General features: G+C 43.6%; 1 protein-coding gene across 1 annotated transcript in view; it reads right to left on the reverse strand.

Annotated features, from left to right (window-relative positions):
- Positions 1-12,983: 12,983 nt before the first annotated feature.
- Positions 12,984-21,304, reverse strand: part of TEC (tec protein tyrosine kinase) — a 141,941-nt gene continuing 133,620 nt past the window's right edge. Inside the window, exons 15-18 of the mRNA XM_052641863.1 lie at positions 18,280-18,344; positions 14,961-15,079; positions 14,720-14,877; positions 12,984-13,067 (exon numbers count right to left, since the gene is read on the reverse strand). Coding sequence (XP_052497823.1) covers positions 12,984-13,067; positions 14,720-14,877; positions 14,961-15,079; positions 18,280-18,344 — 426 coding nt within the window. The remainder of the gene's footprint in view (positions 13,068-14,719; positions 14,878-14,960; positions 15,080-18,279; positions 18,345-21,304) is intronic.

The following is a 21,304-nucleotide window of genomic DNA, read 5'->3' on the forward strand; positions in this document are numbered from 1 at the left end:
GACTGGTTGGATCTTCTTGCAGTCCAAGGGACTCTCAAGAGTCTTCTCCAACACCACAGTTCAAACACATCAATTCTTCGGCGCTCAGCCTTCTTCACAGTCCAACTCTCACATCCATACATGACCACAGGAAAAACCATACCCTTGACTAGATGGACCTTAGTTGGCAAAGTAATGTCTCTGCTTTCGAATATGCTATCTAGGTTGCTCATAACTTTTCTTCCAAGGAGTAAGTGTCTTTTAATTTCATGGCTGCAGTCACCATCTGCAGTGATTTTGGAGCACAAAACAATAAAGTCTGACACTGTTTCCACTGTTTCCCCATCTATTTCCCATGAAGTGATGGGACCGGATGCCATGATCTTCGTTTTCTGAATGTTGAGCTTTAAGCCAACTTTTTCACTCTCCTCTTTCGCTTTCATCAAGAGGCTTTTGAGTTCCTCTTCACTTTCTGCCATAAGGGTGGTGTCATCTGCATATCTGAGGTTATTGATATTTCTCCTGGCAATCTTGATTCCAGCTTGTGTTTCTTCCAGTCCAGCGTTTCTTATGATATACTCTGCATATAAGTTAAATAAGCAGGATGACAATATACAGCCTTGATGTACTCCTTTTCCTATTTGGAACCAGTCTGTTGTTCCATGTCTAGTTCTAACTGTTGCTTCCTGGCCTGCATGAGATTTCTCAAGAGACAGGTCAGGTGGTCTGGTATTCCCATCTCTTTCAGAATTTTCCACAGTTTATTGTGATCCACACGGTCAAAGGCTTTGGCATAGTCAAGAAAGCAGAAATAGATGTTTTTCTGGAACTCTCTTGCTTTTTCCATGATCCTGCGGATGTTGGCAATTTGATCTCTGGTTCCTCTGCCTTTTTCTAAAACCAGCTTGAACATCAGGAAGTTCCCGGTTCATGTATTGCTGAAGCCTGACTTGGAGAATTTTGAGCATTACTTTACTAGCGTGTGAGATGAGTGCAATTGTGCAGCAATTTGAGCATTCTTTGGCATTGCCTTTCTTTGGGATTGGAATGAAAACAGACCTTTTCCAGTCCTGTGGCCACTCCTAAATTTTCCAAATTTGCTGGCATATTGAATGCAGCACTTTCACAGCATCATCTTTCAGGATTTGAAATAGCTCAACTGGAATTCCATCACCTCCACTAGCTTTGTTCGTAGCTTTCTAAGGCCCACTTGACTTCACATTCCAGGATGTCTGGCTCTAGATAAGTGATCACACCATCGTGATTATCCGGGTCGTGAAGATCTTTTCTGTATAGTTCTTCTGTGTATTCTTGCCATCTGTTCTTAATATCTTCTGCTTCCGTTAGGTCCATACCATTTCTGTCCTTTATCAAGCCCATCTTTGCATGAAATGTTCCCTTGGTATCTCTAATTTTCTAGAGGAGATCTCTAATCTTTCCCATTCTGTTCTTTTCCTCTATTTCTTTGCATTGATTGCTAAAGAAGGAATGATCTCTGTTCGTTTCCAAGGCAAACCATTCAATATCACAGAAATCCAAGTCTATACCCCAACCAGTAATGCTGAAGAAGCTGAAGTTGAACGGTTCTATGAAGATCTACAAGACCTTTTAGAACTAACACCCAAAAAAGATGTCCTTTTCATTATAGGGGACTGGAATGCAAAAGTAGGAAGTCAAGAAACACCTGGAGTAACAGGCAAATTTGGCCTTGGAATGCAGAATGAAGCAGGGCAAAGGCTAACAGAGTTTTGCCAAGAAAATGCACTGGTCATAGCAAACACCCTCTTCCAACAACACAAGAGAAGACTCTACACATGGACATCACCAGATGGTCAACACCGAAATCAGATTGATTATATTCTCTGCAGCAAAAGATGGAGAAGCTCTATACAGTCAGCAAAAACAAGACCAGGAGCTGACTGTGGCTCGGACCATGAACTCCTTATTGCCAAATTCAGACTGAAATTGAAGAAAGCAGGGAAAACCGCTAGACCATTCACGTATGACCTAAATCAAATCCCTTATGATTATACAGTGGAAGTGAGAAATAGATTTAAGGGCCTAGATCTGAAAGATAGAGTGCCTGATGAACTATGGAATGAGGTTCGTGACATTGTACAGGAGACAGGGATCAAGACCATCTCCATGGAAAAGAAATGCAAAAGAGCGAAATGGCTATCTGGGGAAGCCTTACAAATAGCTGTGAAAAGAAGAGAAGTGAAAAGCCAAGGAGAAAAGGAAAGATATAAGACAATTATACTCCAATAAAAAAAATTTATTTGTCCTCATTCAACAGCAAAGACAACTGCCTTGAAATAAAGGTACTACTCCGCCATGACTTTAGTCACAATTAAGGTTTTCCGCTGAAGGCCAAGGACAGCTGTGAGCAGGGAGGCCCACTTCTGCTTTGTTCATGGTTCCAGTTCTGCACAAAACAGTTGCTAGCAACTAGTTGCTGCCCAGTGAATTACCAACGAGTGAGTGAAACGGTAAAAGCCAAACAGCTTCCTGACGATCCTTGTTGGGCGTGACTCTTCAAGACACTTGGCATGTCTGTTTACAGACTGAAGTGTTGATTCATGCCAAAGTAAATGACAATGATTATTGGATTCATGGCCATTTGCTCTTTACAGCATCACAGGTCGTCCAGGTGAATGAGTAAACGAAGTCACTGCCACATGCCCACGGTGATTACAGAAGCTATTCTTTGAATTTTTTCTCAGTAACCTGCAAAGAGAAAGCCTTTTTGCGCCTTTGTAAAATTTCCGATTTAGACAGAAATTCATGCATACCTGGCCTTTGCCAGAGACTGTCTAAAACGCCCCAGAGACAGACAATGACTATTTGCCTGCTGGAAGGTTATACTCAGGGTTGAGGATTATCGCTGGAAGTAATCAGAGCTTCCTCTCTCCCAGGCTTACATCTGCGCTGTTCTTTTCATCTGCTTCTTATTCCCCAGCAAATGTCTTTAATTATCTATCTTGTACCAGCAAATCAGGAAAAGGGCATCACATCCCGGCATAATCTCTGTGACCTTTAGGAACTGGCACGTCTCTCATGGATAAGGAGTTGGGCTTCTCATTTTATTTGATATTCTCGTTCTTTCCTGTGAAGGCTTGCCCTCTTCTCCCATCCGCGCGTCTCCTTTCCACCTCTGGCCTTGCGCACATAGCTGCGGCAGGGCTCGGTTTGGGGACGGTTTTCCACCAGGGGGCGCTAGAAGGGAGCAAATGGGAGAAGCACCACTTCTCACAACATCTCCCGGAGGCCCTCAGTCCCGAAGATGAACCCAAGCGCAGGAGCTGTTGGGCCACTGCTGTCTGGGAAGCAAAGCTGGCGCGTTTCTAATGTTTTCAGGTTTGTATGTGTATAACCTCACGTTCATCCCCGGGCGTTTCCGATGGCAGAGTTTCGTTTTGAATCAGTGCGCCAAGTGAAACTCATTCCTCCTGAGTTTGCTTCTAACAACTGGCTGGTTGCTTATAACAACTTTGCTAGAAATAGATGGCTGGAGAAGGCAATGGCACCCCACTCCAGTACTCTTGCCTGGAAAATCCCATGGACGGAGGAGCCTGGCAGGCTGCAGTCCATGGGGTCACAAAGTCGGACACGACTGAGCGACTTCACTTTCACTTTTCACTTTCACGCATTGGAGAAGGAAATGGCAACCCACTGCAGTATTCTTGCCTGGAGAATCCCAGGGATGGGGGAGCCTGGTGGGCTGCAGTCTATGGGGTCGCACAGAGTCGGACACGACTGAAGAGACTTAGCAGCAGCAGCAGCAGTAATAGATGGCTGGTGACTTTTATTCGAAAACGTGAATAACTGGGTCGTTTCAAGAGCTGCCTCGAGCCAAAGACTAGGCTAGTGGCTCAGCCCACACAATCCAGGTTGTGGTTTTAGGACCAGGAATTCTAGGGCAGCTGCACTCACAGCTGAAGAATTCCAGGAATGGCAAAGTCTGGGAAACTTTGGCTGTGGAAAAAGGTCTCTGGGCTATTGGAGCTGATCCTCCTAAGTCCACTGTAAGAACCGCCTTTTTTTTACCCCAGAAATTCACAGAAAGGGCACACCTCTTCATGACTGCAGTAAACTTCCACCACTAGATCTATTTCTGGGACTTCCCAGTAGGTCAGACAGTAAAGAATCTGTCTACAATGCAGGAGACCTGGGTTTGATCCCTGGGTAGGAAAGATCCTCTGCAGAAAGAAATGGCAACCCACTCCAGTATTCCTGCCTTGGAGAATTCCTGGAGTCTGGTGGGCTACAGCCTGTGGGTTTGCAAAGAGTCAGACATGACTGAGTGACTAACAGTCCACTCCAGATCTATTAAGGGACATTTGAAGACAGATACATTTTAGTGAACTTAACCCCACGTCATCCGGGAGGTGTGACACATAGCTAGCTTTTTTCTAGCTTGGATTTCTACCTCTGAGAGGCACCGCAAAAAGGCTTTCTGTTCACCGAACGAAGAATCCACATCAATGAGGGAAAGACAGAAAAGAAAATAAGAAAGAGAGAGAAAAGGGAAGAGAGGGAGGAAACGAGAGGGAGAGAAACACACTGAGTTTTTCAGAGAAATATTTACTCAATTTAAAACATTATCCTCGATACAAACTTATGGTCACCAAAGGGGAAAGGTGAGGGCGTGATAAATTAGGAGTTTCGGATACACATATACATATTACTATATATAAAATAGATAATCAACAGGAACCTACTGTATATAAATAGCATAGAGAACTTATACTGAATATTTTGTAATAATCTATATGGGAAGAGAGTCTGAAAAACAGTTGATATATATGTATAACTTAATCATTTTGCTGTATACCTGAAACTAACACATTGTAAATCAACTATACTCCAATATAAAATAAAAATTAAATTTTAAAACATTTAAAAGATATCCTCGATTCTTTTATGCTCTATGTATTTGAAACCTTACATTTTCCTTGTTATGTGTGTGCACCTCCTCTGATATTAAAAGGACACTCCTTTCACAGAATTAAGAAACAGTGTGTTTCCATTCTTCTAAAAATAAGTTATCAAAGATGTTAGTGTCTTTTACATGTATTGACAAAATAAGTCAGTGACTCTGTATTAGATCTCAAACTGGTTTTTGGACATTATCCTGTCTGTTAAAGCTTCAAGTTACTCCACTAAGGGATTCGTTGGTTCGTAATAGAAAACAGGCAGCTAGCTCATGGGACAGTATCTGATACTCTGGGTGGAGGACAAGCGCAGTGCTGGCCTGGCTGGGCCTGAGGAGCTGCTGTGTGAGGGAAAGGGCAAGGGGACTCTGGAAGCTCGGGGAGCTGCATGGGGCACTGGGCACTAGGGGAAATGGTGTCCTGGGAGCAAAGATGCTGAAGGAAAAGGCGGAGTCTCCCTGAAGACTGGCAGCCCATCCATTCACAGCTTTAGCCAGCAAAGCCCCGGATATCAAACATTCCAGCTCCAGAAGCCCTTGTTTGCTCCAGGAAAGAACTTCATTCCTCCTCAGTTCTGGGATAGCACGAAGAGGACTTGGCAAGCATCCTGCACACAACTCCTCCATCACCAGGTCTCAGAGTGTTGTTTCCTAGGAGGTTGTGGTCTGTGACCTCCAAGTGCACAAACAGCTCATGGACATCACACCCAGACATCTGGCCAGCTTGGTGGTCACCAGACCCGCTGGCAGCCAGCACTGGGCCACGCTCTCCAAAGGCAGGGAGGAGACAGATGCTGGTCAGTGGGCTTCACTGCGCAGCAAGGCATCTGCTGGTCACACACAAAAAAGCATGGAAACCTCACAAACCTGGTGCCAGACAGTGGCTGCTATGGGCATTATTGCTTTTATGCAGCTGTGAGAGGATAAAAATGAAATGATTTAGAAACAAAAGGAAAGACATGTATTCTAGTGTCTATATTAACACTGAGCCTATTTTTCAGAAAGAGGACCGGCTCCAGCCTGAGGCAAACTGGCCAAGTCTTCTTTAGGTCCATGGCTGTCCTAGGTTTTGCCACTGATTTAGCTATTCATTGTTGGATGCCAAACCTAGAGGCGGAAACCATCTCACAGTTTCTGTGGGTCGGGAGTCCAGGCACAGCTTTGCTGGGTGCCTCTGAATCAAGCTGAAAAGGTCACGAAGCTCGTGACATTGTGGTAAAGGGGAGTTGGGTTAAGTTGGAGAATCTGCTTTCAAGTTCACTCACACGGCTGTTGCTGGCTTTGGAGGCATGGCTCATGGGGATGGGGATTCTCCATAGGCTGTCCAAGAAGGCTCACAGCATGGCAGTGGGCTTTCCAAAAGACAGGAAGTCTGAGAGCGCTAAGACAGAAGCTAGCCTGCTGCAAGCTCTTCTCCCAGGAACACTCTATCCAGCCCAGCTACCATACTCCATTCATACTAGAGAAGAGAGATCGTGCAAGGGTGTGGGCAGCAAGAGGAGGCATCACTGGGCCACCTTAGAGATGCCTATGCAGCCACCCTCCTTATCTTCATATTAACTGGAAAAGAAATAACAGAGAATATAAATTTAAAGGGGTTCGTGCAGGACTCAGATACAATAAGGAATGTTGTTGGTTTTCAGTTTTTGTTTGTTCAGTTGTTGTTCGCTCAGTCACGTCTGACTCTTTGTGACCCCATGGACTGCAGCACGCCAGGCTTCCCTGTCCTTCACTGTCTCCTGGAATTTGCTCAAACTCACGTCCATTGACTCGATGCTGCTATTTAACCAACTCATTCTCCTCTGTCACCCCCTTCTCCTCCTGCCTTCAATCTTTCCCAGCATCAGGGTCTTTTCCAGTGAGTCAGCTCTTTCCATCAGGTGGCCCAAGGAGGAACAAGAAGGAATAAGAGGGGCTTTGAAATCAGAGGCCCAGGAAAGGTAGCGTGATCATGGGGTCCTTACATCGCCACCCCCACCCCCGATCAAATTATGAGTCCAGAAAACGACCTTTTAACAGTATCCCAGGCACACTTTGGACACACTAAGACTTAAGAAGTACTCAAAGATTACTTTTCCTTCTACTCTATAAACTGGAAAGAAACAAGAAATACGGTGATGATGAGGTGGAAGGGAGGGCGGTGGTCAGCTTTACGAGCCCCCAACATTTCTCCCTGGTCCCTGCGCCCTAAATAATCCCCTGGGCTGGGACTGTCCTCAAAGCAGCCGTTAGTTGTTGTTTCACAAACTGACCCTCACTGGAGCAGGGCCCTGGCACCTCCCTCAGGCTCTGCCCACCAGTCTGTATGATCAACAGTCACCTTCCACCTTCTCCTGTCCCGCAGCAGCAGCCTAGGAGGCCAGACTTCTATGACAACCCTTAAAACAACCAATGTGTTTCTCAAATGACTGTGGCCCAGCAAACACTTAGAAATACGGTTTCAGTTGGTACTAACACACCCTGGGGCACCCCTCATTTTTCTCTCATTGGCAGTGAACACTCATTTATTTCACCCAGGAGGAAACAGAGTCACATCTAAGTGCACTTTGTTGGAATAAATAAATCGGTGATTCTCACCATGCAATCAAATTATCAGAAGCTGGAAAGGACAGTGATAGTTCATCAAACCTATGCCCTTCCAGACCAGACAGAATGATCCTCAAAATATCCCCACAAATAGGCAACCTCTTATTCAGTCCTTTGGGCAATGTAATCGTTATCTCAACCCTCACTGTTTATTTTATATATAACTGAATCCTTCCTGTTATTTACAGCCTTTTCTCTAGTTCTGATCTCAGGAGACATGAAGAACAGATGCCCACATGGCTTTTAATAAAAGGTTCTTATTAAGTCACTGCTCATCTTTGTCCTGTTGCTGGGGGAGGTGGGGACACGGGTTACTGCTTCTTAGCTTTTAGTGCTTCGCTCTGCTTTGCCTGTAAGTCTGATAACAGGCATCCATCTTTATGTGTGGATCCTGACAGTAAGTTATAGTTCAGGTAAGTACAAGTGGGATAGCCTGGAAAAATTTTTTTTTTTTTTTTACAAATCTTATCGAGTCCTATGAGGTGATTTAGTTTAAACCCATGACATTTTAAAAATTGCAAACAATTTTTCCTAATGCCACTTAAAAAATCAGAAGTGCAAAAACTGTTGTCAGCTGGCCTTGACTGCTTTATTCTGATGTTACTGAGCATAGTTCTCATACTCATCCAGTATTCAAATCAGTGTTTTTCTTCCCAATTTTTAATTTCTTGCATAACAAGACTCTATGAGTCTTCAAGGTAAATTAATATGCATTTCCAAAACTTGTACATGGGACTGAATAGTCCTCCAAATCAATTTCAAAATTAAGTTCATGAAGAACCTGTCATTTTAATTTCTTGTTTTCTATTATACTGTGTTGGGAGGTAGGCAAAAAGAGGGTCCCTGCTGTACAGATGGGGACCTCACATAAAGAAGTTGCCAAAGGTGACCCCCGAAGGTTGCAGAAAATCCTGAACTAGAACTTGGTATCCTAGACTTCTGCCCTCAGTTCTCTACACTAAATATTCTAACACAAATACTTTTCAAACTGATCACATTTCTACACACAGAAATTTGGCGGGGGGCGGGGGGGGGGTTTGTGTTCTTAAGGCTGAATATTTTCTAAAATGACATCATCACCATGCTTGTCAAATAACAAACAAAACCCTGTCACAACATCTGGGGAAATTATCTTCCAAAGATCATAATTTCTGGAATTCAAGAGTGAGAACCAAGCCCAGAACAAGCCCTGAAGATAAAGGCCCGAGCCATCTTACTTACAAGTGGAAAGAATCATGCTGCCTTATGTGGGGAGCATACAGCCTTCTGGTCTCCAGCGATGCTCCGGTCACAAAAACACATCTTTTAACTGAAATCATAGCTCAACGAGGGTGTTTCTCACGGGCAAAGTTAACCCCACCTATTTTCCTGTTCTAAAAACCTCAGCGAAGTGTGTGAATGACAACCTGCTGGCCTATATAAGAGAAAGCTGAATAATCTCCATCCAGATCTGAGGGTAGCTGCTGTTTGCTCCTCCTTCCCGACTGTGTGGGTGACCCCACCAAAGACCATTTCAAGAAGTCACAAGGTTTGGGTAAAAGGGACCTTAAAAAAGAGCATGAATGCAAACTTCTGTCTCTGAACAGAAGAGGAAATGGAGGCACAGATGGGATAAGGGGCACAGTTCATGGTAGAAACAGAACTAGATTGTCAGTTTTGAAGTACCACGTCTAGAATGTTCTGTCCTCCGGCTCAGTACTAACACTTTTCGGCACCATCAGAAGAAAATTTATTCCGTGGGGAGGAGGGAAAACCAACCCATCCCCAGGTAACATTATCAATGATAAAAATGCACTTAGGAGTTTCACTTTATCCCACTGAAAAATAAACAAAAAGTAAGTAAACTAAAGGGAACAAGTGCGCTGAAGACATAGCAAATTCACATGGCCCTTCCTATTTCCTGCTTTATAGATTAAGATCTCTTTACATATTCTGGGTGGATTCTTCTATTTCTACTTCTTTTGCTGCAGCTAGGGCTTTATATATATATTTTTAAAAAAAACTTTTTCAGAATGTTCTAGTGAACGATTTAAAGATTTTTTAAGATGTTTCCAAATGTAGCCAAATCTTGCTTTCCCATCAAAAGTATTCATCAACTGTTAGGCAAGGGCTATAGCTTCTCCTTTTTCATCAAAGCCACCTAGCACTTTCAATGCAGCTCCTCAAGGTCAAACGGGAAACACGGGATGTGGCTGGGAGGCGCAGGAGTCGTCAAGGCGAGGAAGGAAGGAAAAAAGCGTGAAAATGATTGTAAGGTAGGCTACAGCTTGTGCACAGCCAACTCCCTGAATAAGCTACAGTTAACATATGCATATGTTGTTGTGATGGGGGTACGGTTAAACAGGAAGATGAGGAGGAAGGCAAGAAACAGACTGTGGCAAGGCTCAGGACAAATGTTTTATTTTTTTCCATTAGGCAGGGAACAGGGAAGGATGGGAGGCAGCTGAACTGAACAGACTGGAAAGATGATTCTCCAGGGTCATATGCAGGTGCTGCTCAGAGAAGCCAGCCACAGCTTGTGTTCCTTCAAATGTCTTGTTTTTCCCTACATACAACATGTATAATTTTTTTTAACCATTTAAGCACTTTTTCAGTTAAATGGTTCTAGCACCACTGCGTGGAGAAGGTAATGGCACCTCACTCCAGTACTCTTGCCTGGAAAATCCCATGGATGGAGGAGCCTGGTGGGCTGCAGTCCATGGGGTCACAAAGTCGGACACGACTGAGCAACTTCACTTTCACTTTTCACTTTCCTGCGTTGGAGAAGGAAATGGCAACCCACTCCAGTGTTCTTGCCTGGAAAATCCCAGGGACGGGGGAGCCTGGTGGGCTGCCATCTATGGGGTCGTACAGAGTCGGACACAACTGAAGCGACTTAGCAGCAGCAGCAGCAGTACCACTGCGAGAGCTGGGTTTGATCCCTGGGTTGGGAAGATCCCCTGGAGGAGAGCATGGCAACCCACTCCAGTATTCTTGCCTGGAGGATCCCTATGAACAGAGGAGCCTGGCGGGCTACAGTCCATGGGGTGGCAGAGTCAGACACAACTGAGTGACTTAGCACACATAGCACACAGTACCACCGCTGCAGTATTCAAGTCAGTGCCGTCAACAAAAGTAGATGGGTCACTCACTCACCTTGACTTTGCCTGCTCTTGCCTCTAGATCCTCAGAGTAAACAGGGAAATAAGAAGTCACATGTAGAAGACATGCTGTCTGGGTCCCAACAAGCTGGCATGTGCCCTACAAGCTGGCATGTGATAGAAGCAGCCCCACCCTTGTTCATGAGACTTGCAGGATGGTAAAGGAAGTGGTCTTGAGTGTGTAGTTTGAAAAAAAAAAAAATTAAACATGGAGGCCTCAGCTCGTTCTTGGAAGCAAGAGTCATAATAAATCCTTTGAAACCCGAGTCTTGCAGTACACAGGTTTCTTTGGGCCCTGCATAAATGAGTAAGACATTTTAGTGCTTCAAACATACGAACCACAGAGGTGCCTTTTTGATATCCCAAGATCAACAGGGAGTCCTAGAGGAAACAGGTAGCTAGGGAACAGTATTTGTGCTATTCTGAGGCCATGGGCTCATCTTCTGACCTGTTACTTGCTTAGGGAACCAGAGAGGTATACTCCTGAACCCAGCATTGCCCTCCTGTGAGCTGTTTCTTTGGCAACACTGTGGTTTAGCCTCTGCAGCTATTCCTGGGGGAGGTTCTATAGGATGTTGCTGGTCAAGACAACTCGCTGCCGGGCATTAAGTAGCTTCTTCACATAAGAACTACTGAGTGAATGCTACATAAGGAGTGTTCACACAGTGCTGCACAGAACAGGGTCAAGACCAGGGCCCCTGGAGCAGATGAATTCCTGAAGAAAGCCCCTGTGTCCTCCTGGGCTTTCTATGGCTTCAAAACCAACAATCCTGTGTGGAGCAATACATGGCCTTTGCTTTCATGATAGAGACTGTGTTTCTTTTCCCTGGGCTCATGAAGAAATGAGGTTCTAATTCAGATGGTATCTTGGTCAGAAATTATAAGGGGCAGAAACCCACTCAAATAACCTCAATCACAGGGTCTACTATGAAGCTATAATAGAAAATTTCTCTGACACAGGAACTCAAGTCCAAGCAGGCCTCCTGAAAACCATCTGGGAGACAGCTTGGTATACCATGTTCTCCATTATTCCTGGCTGTTTCCTGGATTCTGCCAGAACTTGGCTTGCTCCTGCATCTTGCAGGCAGTGGGGACAGGCATTGTGCTGATCATCACTGATCCTTCTGCTCCAGAGTATACCTCCACTCACAGCATTTATGTCCAGGGACAGAGTTTCGGACACAGAGACTAACTGAATGGCTGAGTTCAATTCTCCATACAACTCCAATTAGCTGTGGATATCATGGACAGGACCTTTCAATTCTTTGTGATCCCAAGGACAACAGCCCTCCAGGGCCCTCTGTCCATGGAATTCTCCAGGCAAGAATACTGGAGTGGGTTGCCATCTCCTTCTCCAGGGGATCTTCCCAACCCAGGGATCGAACCCAGGTCTCCTGCATTGCAGGCAGATTCTCTACCATCTGAGCCATCAGGGAAACCCAGTTCAATTTTCCATCCAACTTCAATTAGCTGTGGATACCATGGACAGGACCACTTAGCCCAACACAAACCCTGCTGGGGGCTTAAACTGGACAGGCACCCCAAACATGGCTACTCAAGTAAGGAGCGGGCACAAGCAATAGAAGGGCCCAGACATTCCTCTTCAGTAGGGAATGTTTTATCCCTGGGGGAAAAGGAATTAAGACAATCCATGTCCTAAGAAGGTTGGCTCATGTATTACAGCATTAAATGTTTCAATTAAACGACAACTCATGAAATCAGCTATATCCCAATAAAAATTAAATAAAAAAAAAGACAACTCATGTTTCTTATAAATATATAACTTTATATATTATATATATTTATAATATGTACAGCATACAAATATGTTTTCATGAAATACTAATGGCAATCTTGAAAACAGATGTTTCAAAACCTAAGATGGGTACTGATCCATCCAGAACCCACATTCTAGACAACACCCTGGCCCAGATTTTTGAGAAATCACAGGGCAGATGGGTGGCTGGACTGCAGCTCTGACGCCCTTCCTCCTCCCACTTACCCTGGCCTTCCATTGATACCAGCGGACATGACCCCTTGTACACCCCAGAAATGGACTGACTCTGGGGGCCTGGGTACAGTGCCTGGCCCACAGTGGGCACTCTAGCACTTGTGGAATGAATAAAAGTGGGTGCTTTTAACCATTTTGTCTAAGCCAGCATTTCCATTAATCCAAAGATTCAGTCACAGAGCTACGGCTGGTCATGAAGCAAATGCGTCAGGTGTTTCCACTTTGTAAGTAAAACAATCTACCCGTCCAAGTGCTAAATAAATTAAGAGTCTGCCACAAAGTGCCATTTCATCCTTGTGCTTTGGAATCTGGAAGCCGTAGGTCACAGCAACACTCATCTTCCAAAAGTTTCTCCACATTCGACTAGTTCATCTATCGTGCGCAGCAGATCTTCAAAGGAAGGCCTTCCCTCCGGTTTCTATAATTCAAAATCAAAGAGAAGCTGTGGGTTCCAGAACTCATCCCCAAAATGAGTTTTCACTGCTCACACTCAGACGGCACAGCATACCAGAGTGAGGGACTCTTTGCTTCCGGACCGGAGCACACATACCTCTCCATCAGGTCTCACTGATCCTGCGTGTGTTGCTGCTACACTAATCTTTCTGCCCCACGGCTTTTGCATCCAACTCAAGAACCGAGTAGAGATCCCAACTACCTGTAAAATCAACTCCTGCTACCCTGCAGTGCCCTCTATGACCTGTTCCACCCCCATGGCCTTGCTACCCAGTTTTATTTCCCACAAAACCCTCATCTGGGCTCTATGCTCAAGCAGAACAGTCTCCACACTTGTGTACACACACTACATCCAGTGCCACCACCCGATCTTTGCTCACACTATCCCCTCCCGGCCAGCGCCACTTCTTGGCCAGAAGGCCTCTTCCCATCCCAATCAATGCTCTTAGGAGGCAAATGATAGCAAGTGACTGAGGGCATGGGCTTTGGAGTTGGATAGGACTCTGTTTCTCTACGGCAAAGTGGCCTTGGGCAGGCATTAACATGGTATCCCCATCCACACCGTGGTCAATGTATCCAAACTTCACAGGGTTACTTTGAGGACTAATCAAAAGCACTTAGCATAGTGCCTATCACGTAATACTTGTGAACTAATGTCACTGTTGGAGAAGGCAATGGCACCCCACTCCAGTACTCTTGCCTGGAAAATCCCATGGACGGAGGAGCCTGGTAGGCTGCCGTCCATGGGGTCACTAGGAGTCAGACACGACTGAGCGACTTCACTTTCACTTTTCACTCTCATGCATTGGAGGAGGAAATGGCAACCCACTCCAGTGTTCTTGCCTGGAGCATCCCAGGGACGGGGGAGCCTGATGGGCTGCTGTCTATGGGGTCGCACAGAGTCGGACACGACTGAAGCGACTTTCTTCCAAAAGTCACTTTCGTGTCTAATCTCTGTCATTGTTGTTTAACTGTCAGTCAGGTCCGACTCTTGTGACCCCACGGACTGTAGCCTGCCAGGCTTCTCTCCATGGGATTCTTCAGGCAAGAACACTAGAGTGGGTTCTCATCTCCTTCTCCAAGGGATCTTCCCGACCCAGGGATCAAACCCACGTCGCCTGCATTAGCAGGGAGATTCTTCACCACTGAGCCACCAGGGAAGCCAGTCTCTTCTATGAGGTAACATTTCAACACATGGAGAAGCAAAGCTTCCAAAGACTACGAGTAAAGAGACCTGAGGAATCTGAGGCTTGGAGAAAGAAATCCTCTCTGGCGAAAGAGTATATATTTCAATAACACAAGAGGGCCACTGAAAGAAGAGCTACTTCTCCAGGTTTGTTCCCAGAGTCCCCAACTCAGGCAACCACGGCAGGATGCCCACTTGGGAGGGAAGGGGCAGCCTGAATTGACTATCTTATTATTAGTGTTTTCCTCATCTTCACATCTTCTTCCTGTTACTCAGACCGAGTTGAGAAGAGCAGCTTCCTACTTAAGAGTCTGAAATCATGTAAAGCATGCACTAGGCTATAATGACCACACATTAAATTAAAATCTACCAAGCCCAGATCCCTGAATGCTTTAGAGACTGAGGAAGAAAGCACCCCCAAAATGTAATACCTCCTGCCAACATCTCAGCATCACCTCGTATACATATCTGGAGGCCAATTTTGGCTGGTGCAGTCGGTGGCCGCGGGTAACCATGGTTACCACTTCATAGTTGGTGTTTTTCTCAAAGGGCATTCTGCCTTCAGTGAATACTTCCCACATTAAGACACCTGGAAGACGAGAAGGATTGCCAAACAATGCACCCACTTCCTCTTTAGGGCAGAGTTGAGTGGAAATGGAGCATGAGTCTTACCAAATGACCAGACATCTGATTTGCTGCTAAAGCGGCTGTAATTAAACACCTCAGGTGGACACCACTTCACAGGAAATTTAGCACCAGAAGAACTCGTGTACTGATCATCCAGGACATACCTAGGGTAAGACAGTGAGTTATGATCTCTATTTTGTACAGGTTCTTTAATACCCCCCTACCCCCACCCCCGCCGCCCACCCCAGAATCAAAACACAGTTGATTGAAGTCCAACAAGCATCCGGTTGAAGCTGCTTGCCTCTGCAGCCACGCCTCTGCGATTGTTGTCTTCCTCTGAGTGCTTGAGATGGAAACGCTGTAACATTCTATCTGCACTTTCACTTTTATGTTTTTCTTTTTTATAAGGCAGTGGAGGCAGCACACAATAAAAGCTTGCAACCTTTTTTTTAAATAAGCAATTATGTCCTATAAACCAAGTTCTACCCAAAGGTTGCATTTATAAAACATCTAAAGCAGAGCTGCTCTAAGGAAGTGGTGCAAAGAGCCTGGAACATGTGCTTTTGCCCCCATGATTCCACAGAGCACCACTTAAAACTATAGCAAATAAGAAGAGCAAAATGATGTCTGTACACTGTGGTGTATATACCACAACATCCCTCCTCTGTACATACACACTCAAAACAATACCATGTAATTATTCTATGGGAGTATACTTATGTCCTTCCGGAAAGACACACACAAGCTGGTAACACCAGTTACCCCTGGGGAGGATCCTTAATTGGGATGGTAAACCTGGGTTCTTCAGCCCTTTTAATAATGTGTTCAGTATGTATTTGCAACAGGAAGGTGTTTATGAAGTACAGGGACATATAAAGTTAACTTATACAAGCTCCATGGGAAAATATTCAAATACTTGCACAAACTTCCCTTGCTGTATAGACAAAGATGGTGACAATGCCACCATGGGTGCCTGTCAGGAGAGTTTGAATTGAGTGTGGAATGAGTGTTTTAGAAGCAGGGATTCCCAACCTCTAAGATCTAATGCCTGATGATCTGAGCTGGAATTGATGTAATACTAATAGAAATAAAATGCACAATAAGTATAATGTGCTTGAATCATCCTGAAACCATCCCCCACCCCTGGGTCCATGGGAAAATTTCCTTCCATGAAAGTAGTCCCTGGTGCCCAAAAGCTTGGGGACCACTGTTTTAGAGGGACTGATGCAAAAGCACAGGTTTTTCTGAAAGCCTGACATATACGAAAATCAAGCATGAAATTGGAGATCTTCCTGGCAGATACAGAATGTCTTCACAGAATGAGAACAAAGCGCACTGGGTCATTACTCCTGAGAGTCGGCAGTTCTGGCCCCATTTCTGACAGTAATGGCTTTCAAACCTCCCTGGCTTGAGTTTCCTTAGGAGAGAGACCTGGCTGCATGACCTGGCTTTACCTGCTTTATAACTGTTCCTCACGCCGGCCGTGGGCCAACCACCCTGACCCTCTTTTGACTCCTGAGCAGGCCAAACTCATCCCTAATTTCAAATTTTTGCACTCACTGTTCCTTACCACCTGGATTATTTTACAGTCAGATTTTTCACCTAATTGACTACTGCCTACCTTTTGAGTCCCTTTCCAAATATCCTGGTCTCAAAGAGCCTTCCAGAGCAACAGACCTAAAAAAGTAACCATCACCCCACCCCACACATCACTCAGCACCCACCACCCCACGAACCCCAGCTTATCACTATCACAAGGGTTGGCAAATGTTTTCTGTAAAAGGCCAGATCATGAATATTTCAGGTTTGCAGGCCTTTGTCGAGTGAAAGCAGTCAGACGAGTCTATGTCCTAATAATATCATATTTATGGACACTGATATTGGACTTTCAGATCATTTTCACATGTCATAACATTTTTTTAAGTTTTCTTCAGACCATTAAAAAATGTGAACACCGTGGGTGGCTCAGGTTGTACAAACAGAGGTGTCAGGTCAGATGTGGCCCGGAGGCTGATGTTTGCGAACCCCTGTGCTGGTACCTCACTCTGTTGTTTCCCTCTCTTAGTGCTTCTGAGGTCTTATGCTTCTCTCTCCTCCTGAATTAAAGCTGCACGTGGGCAGGGACTCGAATGTCTTAGCCTCTGCTAGGCTTCAATCTCTAATGTTGTGCCTAGCGCAGCACAGGCACCTAATTTTTTTATGGATGGAGGTACAGATGCCTGGAGAATTCCATGGACAAAGGAGCTTGGCAGGCTCCAGTCCACAGGGTCGCAAAGAGTCGGATAGGACTGAAGTGACTTAGCACTCACACACGTACAGATGAATGAATGAAAAGAAGGAAGGAGGGAAAGAAAGGACAAATGAAATACTTTTTAAAGGTCTTTTATAACACACTACTAAAATTTAAAAAATTAGGAGAATAAAAACACTACAGATTTGGTTATTCTAAAAACTGTACCCCAAACACATTTCTATCAAAACAAAAGATTCTAGAAATTTAATCCTCACCAGGGAGAAAAGAAAGCTGTATATTTAACAGGCTATACTACCACCTAGTGGAGAGAATGGTTAACAATGATTAACACAATGTATACAGTACTGTTATTAATACATTTATCTTTATCTCAGGATGGCTAACAGGATTTCCTTTTTGCTTTATCAGTACAGATTATTTCCATGCCTATCAATTTTATGAACTAATGTGAATATCAACTAAAGCCGCATAATGAAGTACTGCTGCTGCTGCTGCTAAGTCGCTTCAGTCGTGTTTGACTCTGTGCGACCCCATAGACGGCAGCCCACCAGGCTCTCCTGTCCCTGGGATTCTCCAGGCAAGAACACTGGATTGGGTTGCCATTTCCTTCTCCAATGCAGGAAAGTGAAAAGTGAAAGTGAAGTTGCTCAGTCGTGTCCGATTCTTAGCGACCCCATGGACTGCAGCCTACCAGGGAAATTCCATGAGATTTTCTAGGCAAGAGTACTGGAGTGGTTTGCCATTGCCTTCTCCAAATGAAGCACTAAGTAATCATAATTTCTCAACAGTTTACCTGAGAAAAAAATCAAAGCTAACAATAAAAAGACAAATTCAGCAAATAATTTTTTAAAAATATAGATTATCTAATTTATTTTCTAACCTTATATCAAAAATACTAAGCAGCAGAAAAATCGATCTGTACAAAAATGATGCATACTTCTAATGTGTTGCTAATGGAGCAAAAGATATTTCAGAAGAGTTCTTAAATAGGCTTTAGAGGAAGAAGTTGACACAAACTGCAAAGAAAAAGTCAAGTACTCTAAAGGGAAAGGCCACAGCCTTAATTTCACCCCAAATTTAGAGAAAATGGTCACATATACGCAGACTTACCTAGCCATTCCGAAATCAGACACTTTCACAATTCCTGCCTCATTTACTAGACAATTTCTGGCAGCCTGGAAAACAACATTAAAATGGTATATTAGTGTAAAAGTTCAATAAAAATAGAAAAATATAAGCTCTGTGTATATTAAATTTACTGTAAGCCAGTCAACATTTGCAGAGGTGTCTTCTATGAAATTTTTTTTACCCCTATGGAAATGTCTTCAACATATATGTGACAGAATGGATAGAAAGACAGGTCAAAAGTCTCCTGTGCAAACAAGGCACTATTACATAATCTTTGCCAACTGTCACCACTAATGACTAACAGAAGGGTCAACCAGCTTTTTGCTATTCTTATTAAATTACCTGATTTTCTTATTGATAGTCACAACACCTCTTAAGGTCCTTAATTCAGGTTCTTACTAGGTGAGCTATATAACACAAAACCACCACAGTGATGGGTGAAAAATCTTTCACCCAGTGGTTCTGCTCAATGATTGGTCTTCCCTACCCCAAAGAGTCAAAAGAACAGCCCTGCATAATCTAGTTTGCTTTTTCACTTATGACAAATACAATTCTAGATTATTTAAATTTTCTTGCCCTTTCTTTAAGGTTACAAGGTTCAAGAAAATAGTTTGGAATAACACATAGTATCTCTCAGAGGGAGGACATGATGACAATCATTTAAAATGCTAAAGCCATAGGGTAAAAATGTATTTTTCTTCCTGATGCTTCAGAATGAGGTTATTTCCTGCTGAATGTGTTTTAAATGTTTCTTTAAAAGTATTACTTACTGCCCATTCTCTGGGTTATCTCCATCTTCTGTAAAGATACCCTACAGTGCCTTTACATGATGGTCACCAGGACTCCTCACCCAGGAGACAGACCATCAAAATCTTCCTTAAGGGATGACAAAAACATACCCTACTGATGTCAGTATCACAGGCACAAACGTATCAGAACTGCCTTCACCAAGATGTGTGTAAAGAGGTGTACTCTGTCATACCCACCTAGACTACAGATTTCCATCAGTTTTACAAGTGTAAGAAAGAGGAAGGTGCTAAGTTCACAAGTTTCAATATGACAAAGAGATGTTCTTTATCATCACTGCACATAATAATAACAATAAGTAATGCTACACAGATCACATCTGCCTTTAAAATTTTTTATTTATTCATTTATTGGCTGCACTGGGTCTTCGTTGCTGTGCATGGGTTTTCTCTAGTTGCAGCAAGTGGGGAGTACTCTCTAGTTGGTGGTGCACAGGCCTCCTATTGCAGTGGCTTCTGTTGCGGGACTCTGAGACTCTAGGGCTCTTGGGCTCAATAGTTGCAACTCGCAAGCTCCAGAGCATGGGCTCAGTAGTTGCAGAACTCAAGCTTAGTTACTCTGCAATATGTGGGATCTTCCAGGACCAAGGATCAAACCAGTGTCTACTGTACCGCAAGACAGATTCTTAACCAGGGAAGCCCCCTAACCCCCACCCCACCCCACCACCTTTTCACATCTTCAAGTTTGAAAAGTCCTTTGCCCCTATCATAAAATGTAGTCTTTAAAAGTTTTGTCCAGTGACTGGGAATCCGCCTGCCAATGCAGGGGGCGTGGGTTCAATCCCTGGTCCGAGAAGATCCCACACGCCGTAAGCAGTAGAGCCCACGTGCCACACGTGCCGAGTCTGTGCTCTAAAGCCCCTGCACAGCAACTACTAAAGCCCACGTGCCCTAAAGCCCACGCTCTGGAACAACAGAAACCACAGCAATGAGAAGCCCACGCACTGGAACTAGAACAGACCCTCTAGTCACCACAGTTACAGAAGGCCATGGGTAGCAATGAAGACCAGCATAGCCAAAATAAATAAATTTTTTAAGTTTTGTGAAAGAAAAGCCCAGGGCTAAATGATTGCACTGGTGAATTCTATCAAACATTTAAAGAAGACTTAACATCAAATTTGAGTTCTCTAGCTCTTCCAAAAATTTTTTAAACAGTACACTTCCAATCTTATTTAATAAGGTTGACATTACCCTAACACCAAAGCAGGATAAGGACACAAGAAAATAAAATTATAGGCCAATATCCCTGATGAACACAGATATAAAGATCCTCAGCAAACAGAATTCAACAGCACATTTAAAATGATCACATGCTATGATCCAGTGGTATTTAATCCTGAGATACAAGAATAGTTCAATACATGCAAATCAAAAAATGCGAGGAACCACACTAACAGAAGGAAGGATAAAAATGATTATCTCAATAGACACAGAAAAAGCATTTGACAAAACTGAACATCCCTTGATTTCATGATTAAAAACTCTCAACAAATTAGAAGTAATGTACTTAATAGAAGTAATATACTTCAACATAATAAAAACATATATTACAAGCTCACAGCTAACCACATACTCAATGGTGAAAAGCTAAAAGCATTTTCTTCAAGATCCAGAACAAGACAAGGATGCCCACTCTTGTCACTTCTTTTCAACACAGTACTTGGGAGTCCTAGCCAGAACAAGATGAGAAAAGAAAATAAAAGGCATCCAAACTAGAATAGAAAAGTAAGACTGTTGCTGTTTGCAGATGACATGATCTTATATATAGAAAACTATAAAGACTCCACTAAAAACCTGTTAAAATAAATAAAAAGAATTCAGTAAAGTTGGATACAAAATAAACAGAAAAATCAGTTTTATTTCTATACACTAACAATGAACTGAGAGAAATTAAGAAACCAAGTGAATTTCAATAGTACAAAAAACATTAACATATGTAGGAATAAATTTAACCAAGGGGGTGAAAGACCTGTACATTGACAACTATAAGACTGATGAAAGAAACTGAAGAAGACATAATTAAAAGGCAAGATGGCCCGTGTTCACAGAGTGGAAGAATTAATACTGACAAAATGTCCATACTACCTAAAATTATCTATGGATGAAATGCAACCCTATCAACATTCTACTGCATTTTTCATAGAAATATAAAAAAAATCCTAAAATTCATATGGAACTACAAAAGATCTTGAATAGCCAGA

The sequence above is a fragment of the Budorcas taxicolor genome, chromosome 6 (genome assembly GCF_023091745.1).
Source record: "Budorcas taxicolor isolate Tak-1 chromosome 6, Takin1.1, whole genome shotgun sequence".
Taxonomy (NCBI): domain Eukaryota; kingdom Metazoa; phylum Chordata; class Mammalia; order Artiodactyla; family Bovidae; genus Budorcas; species Budorcas taxicolor.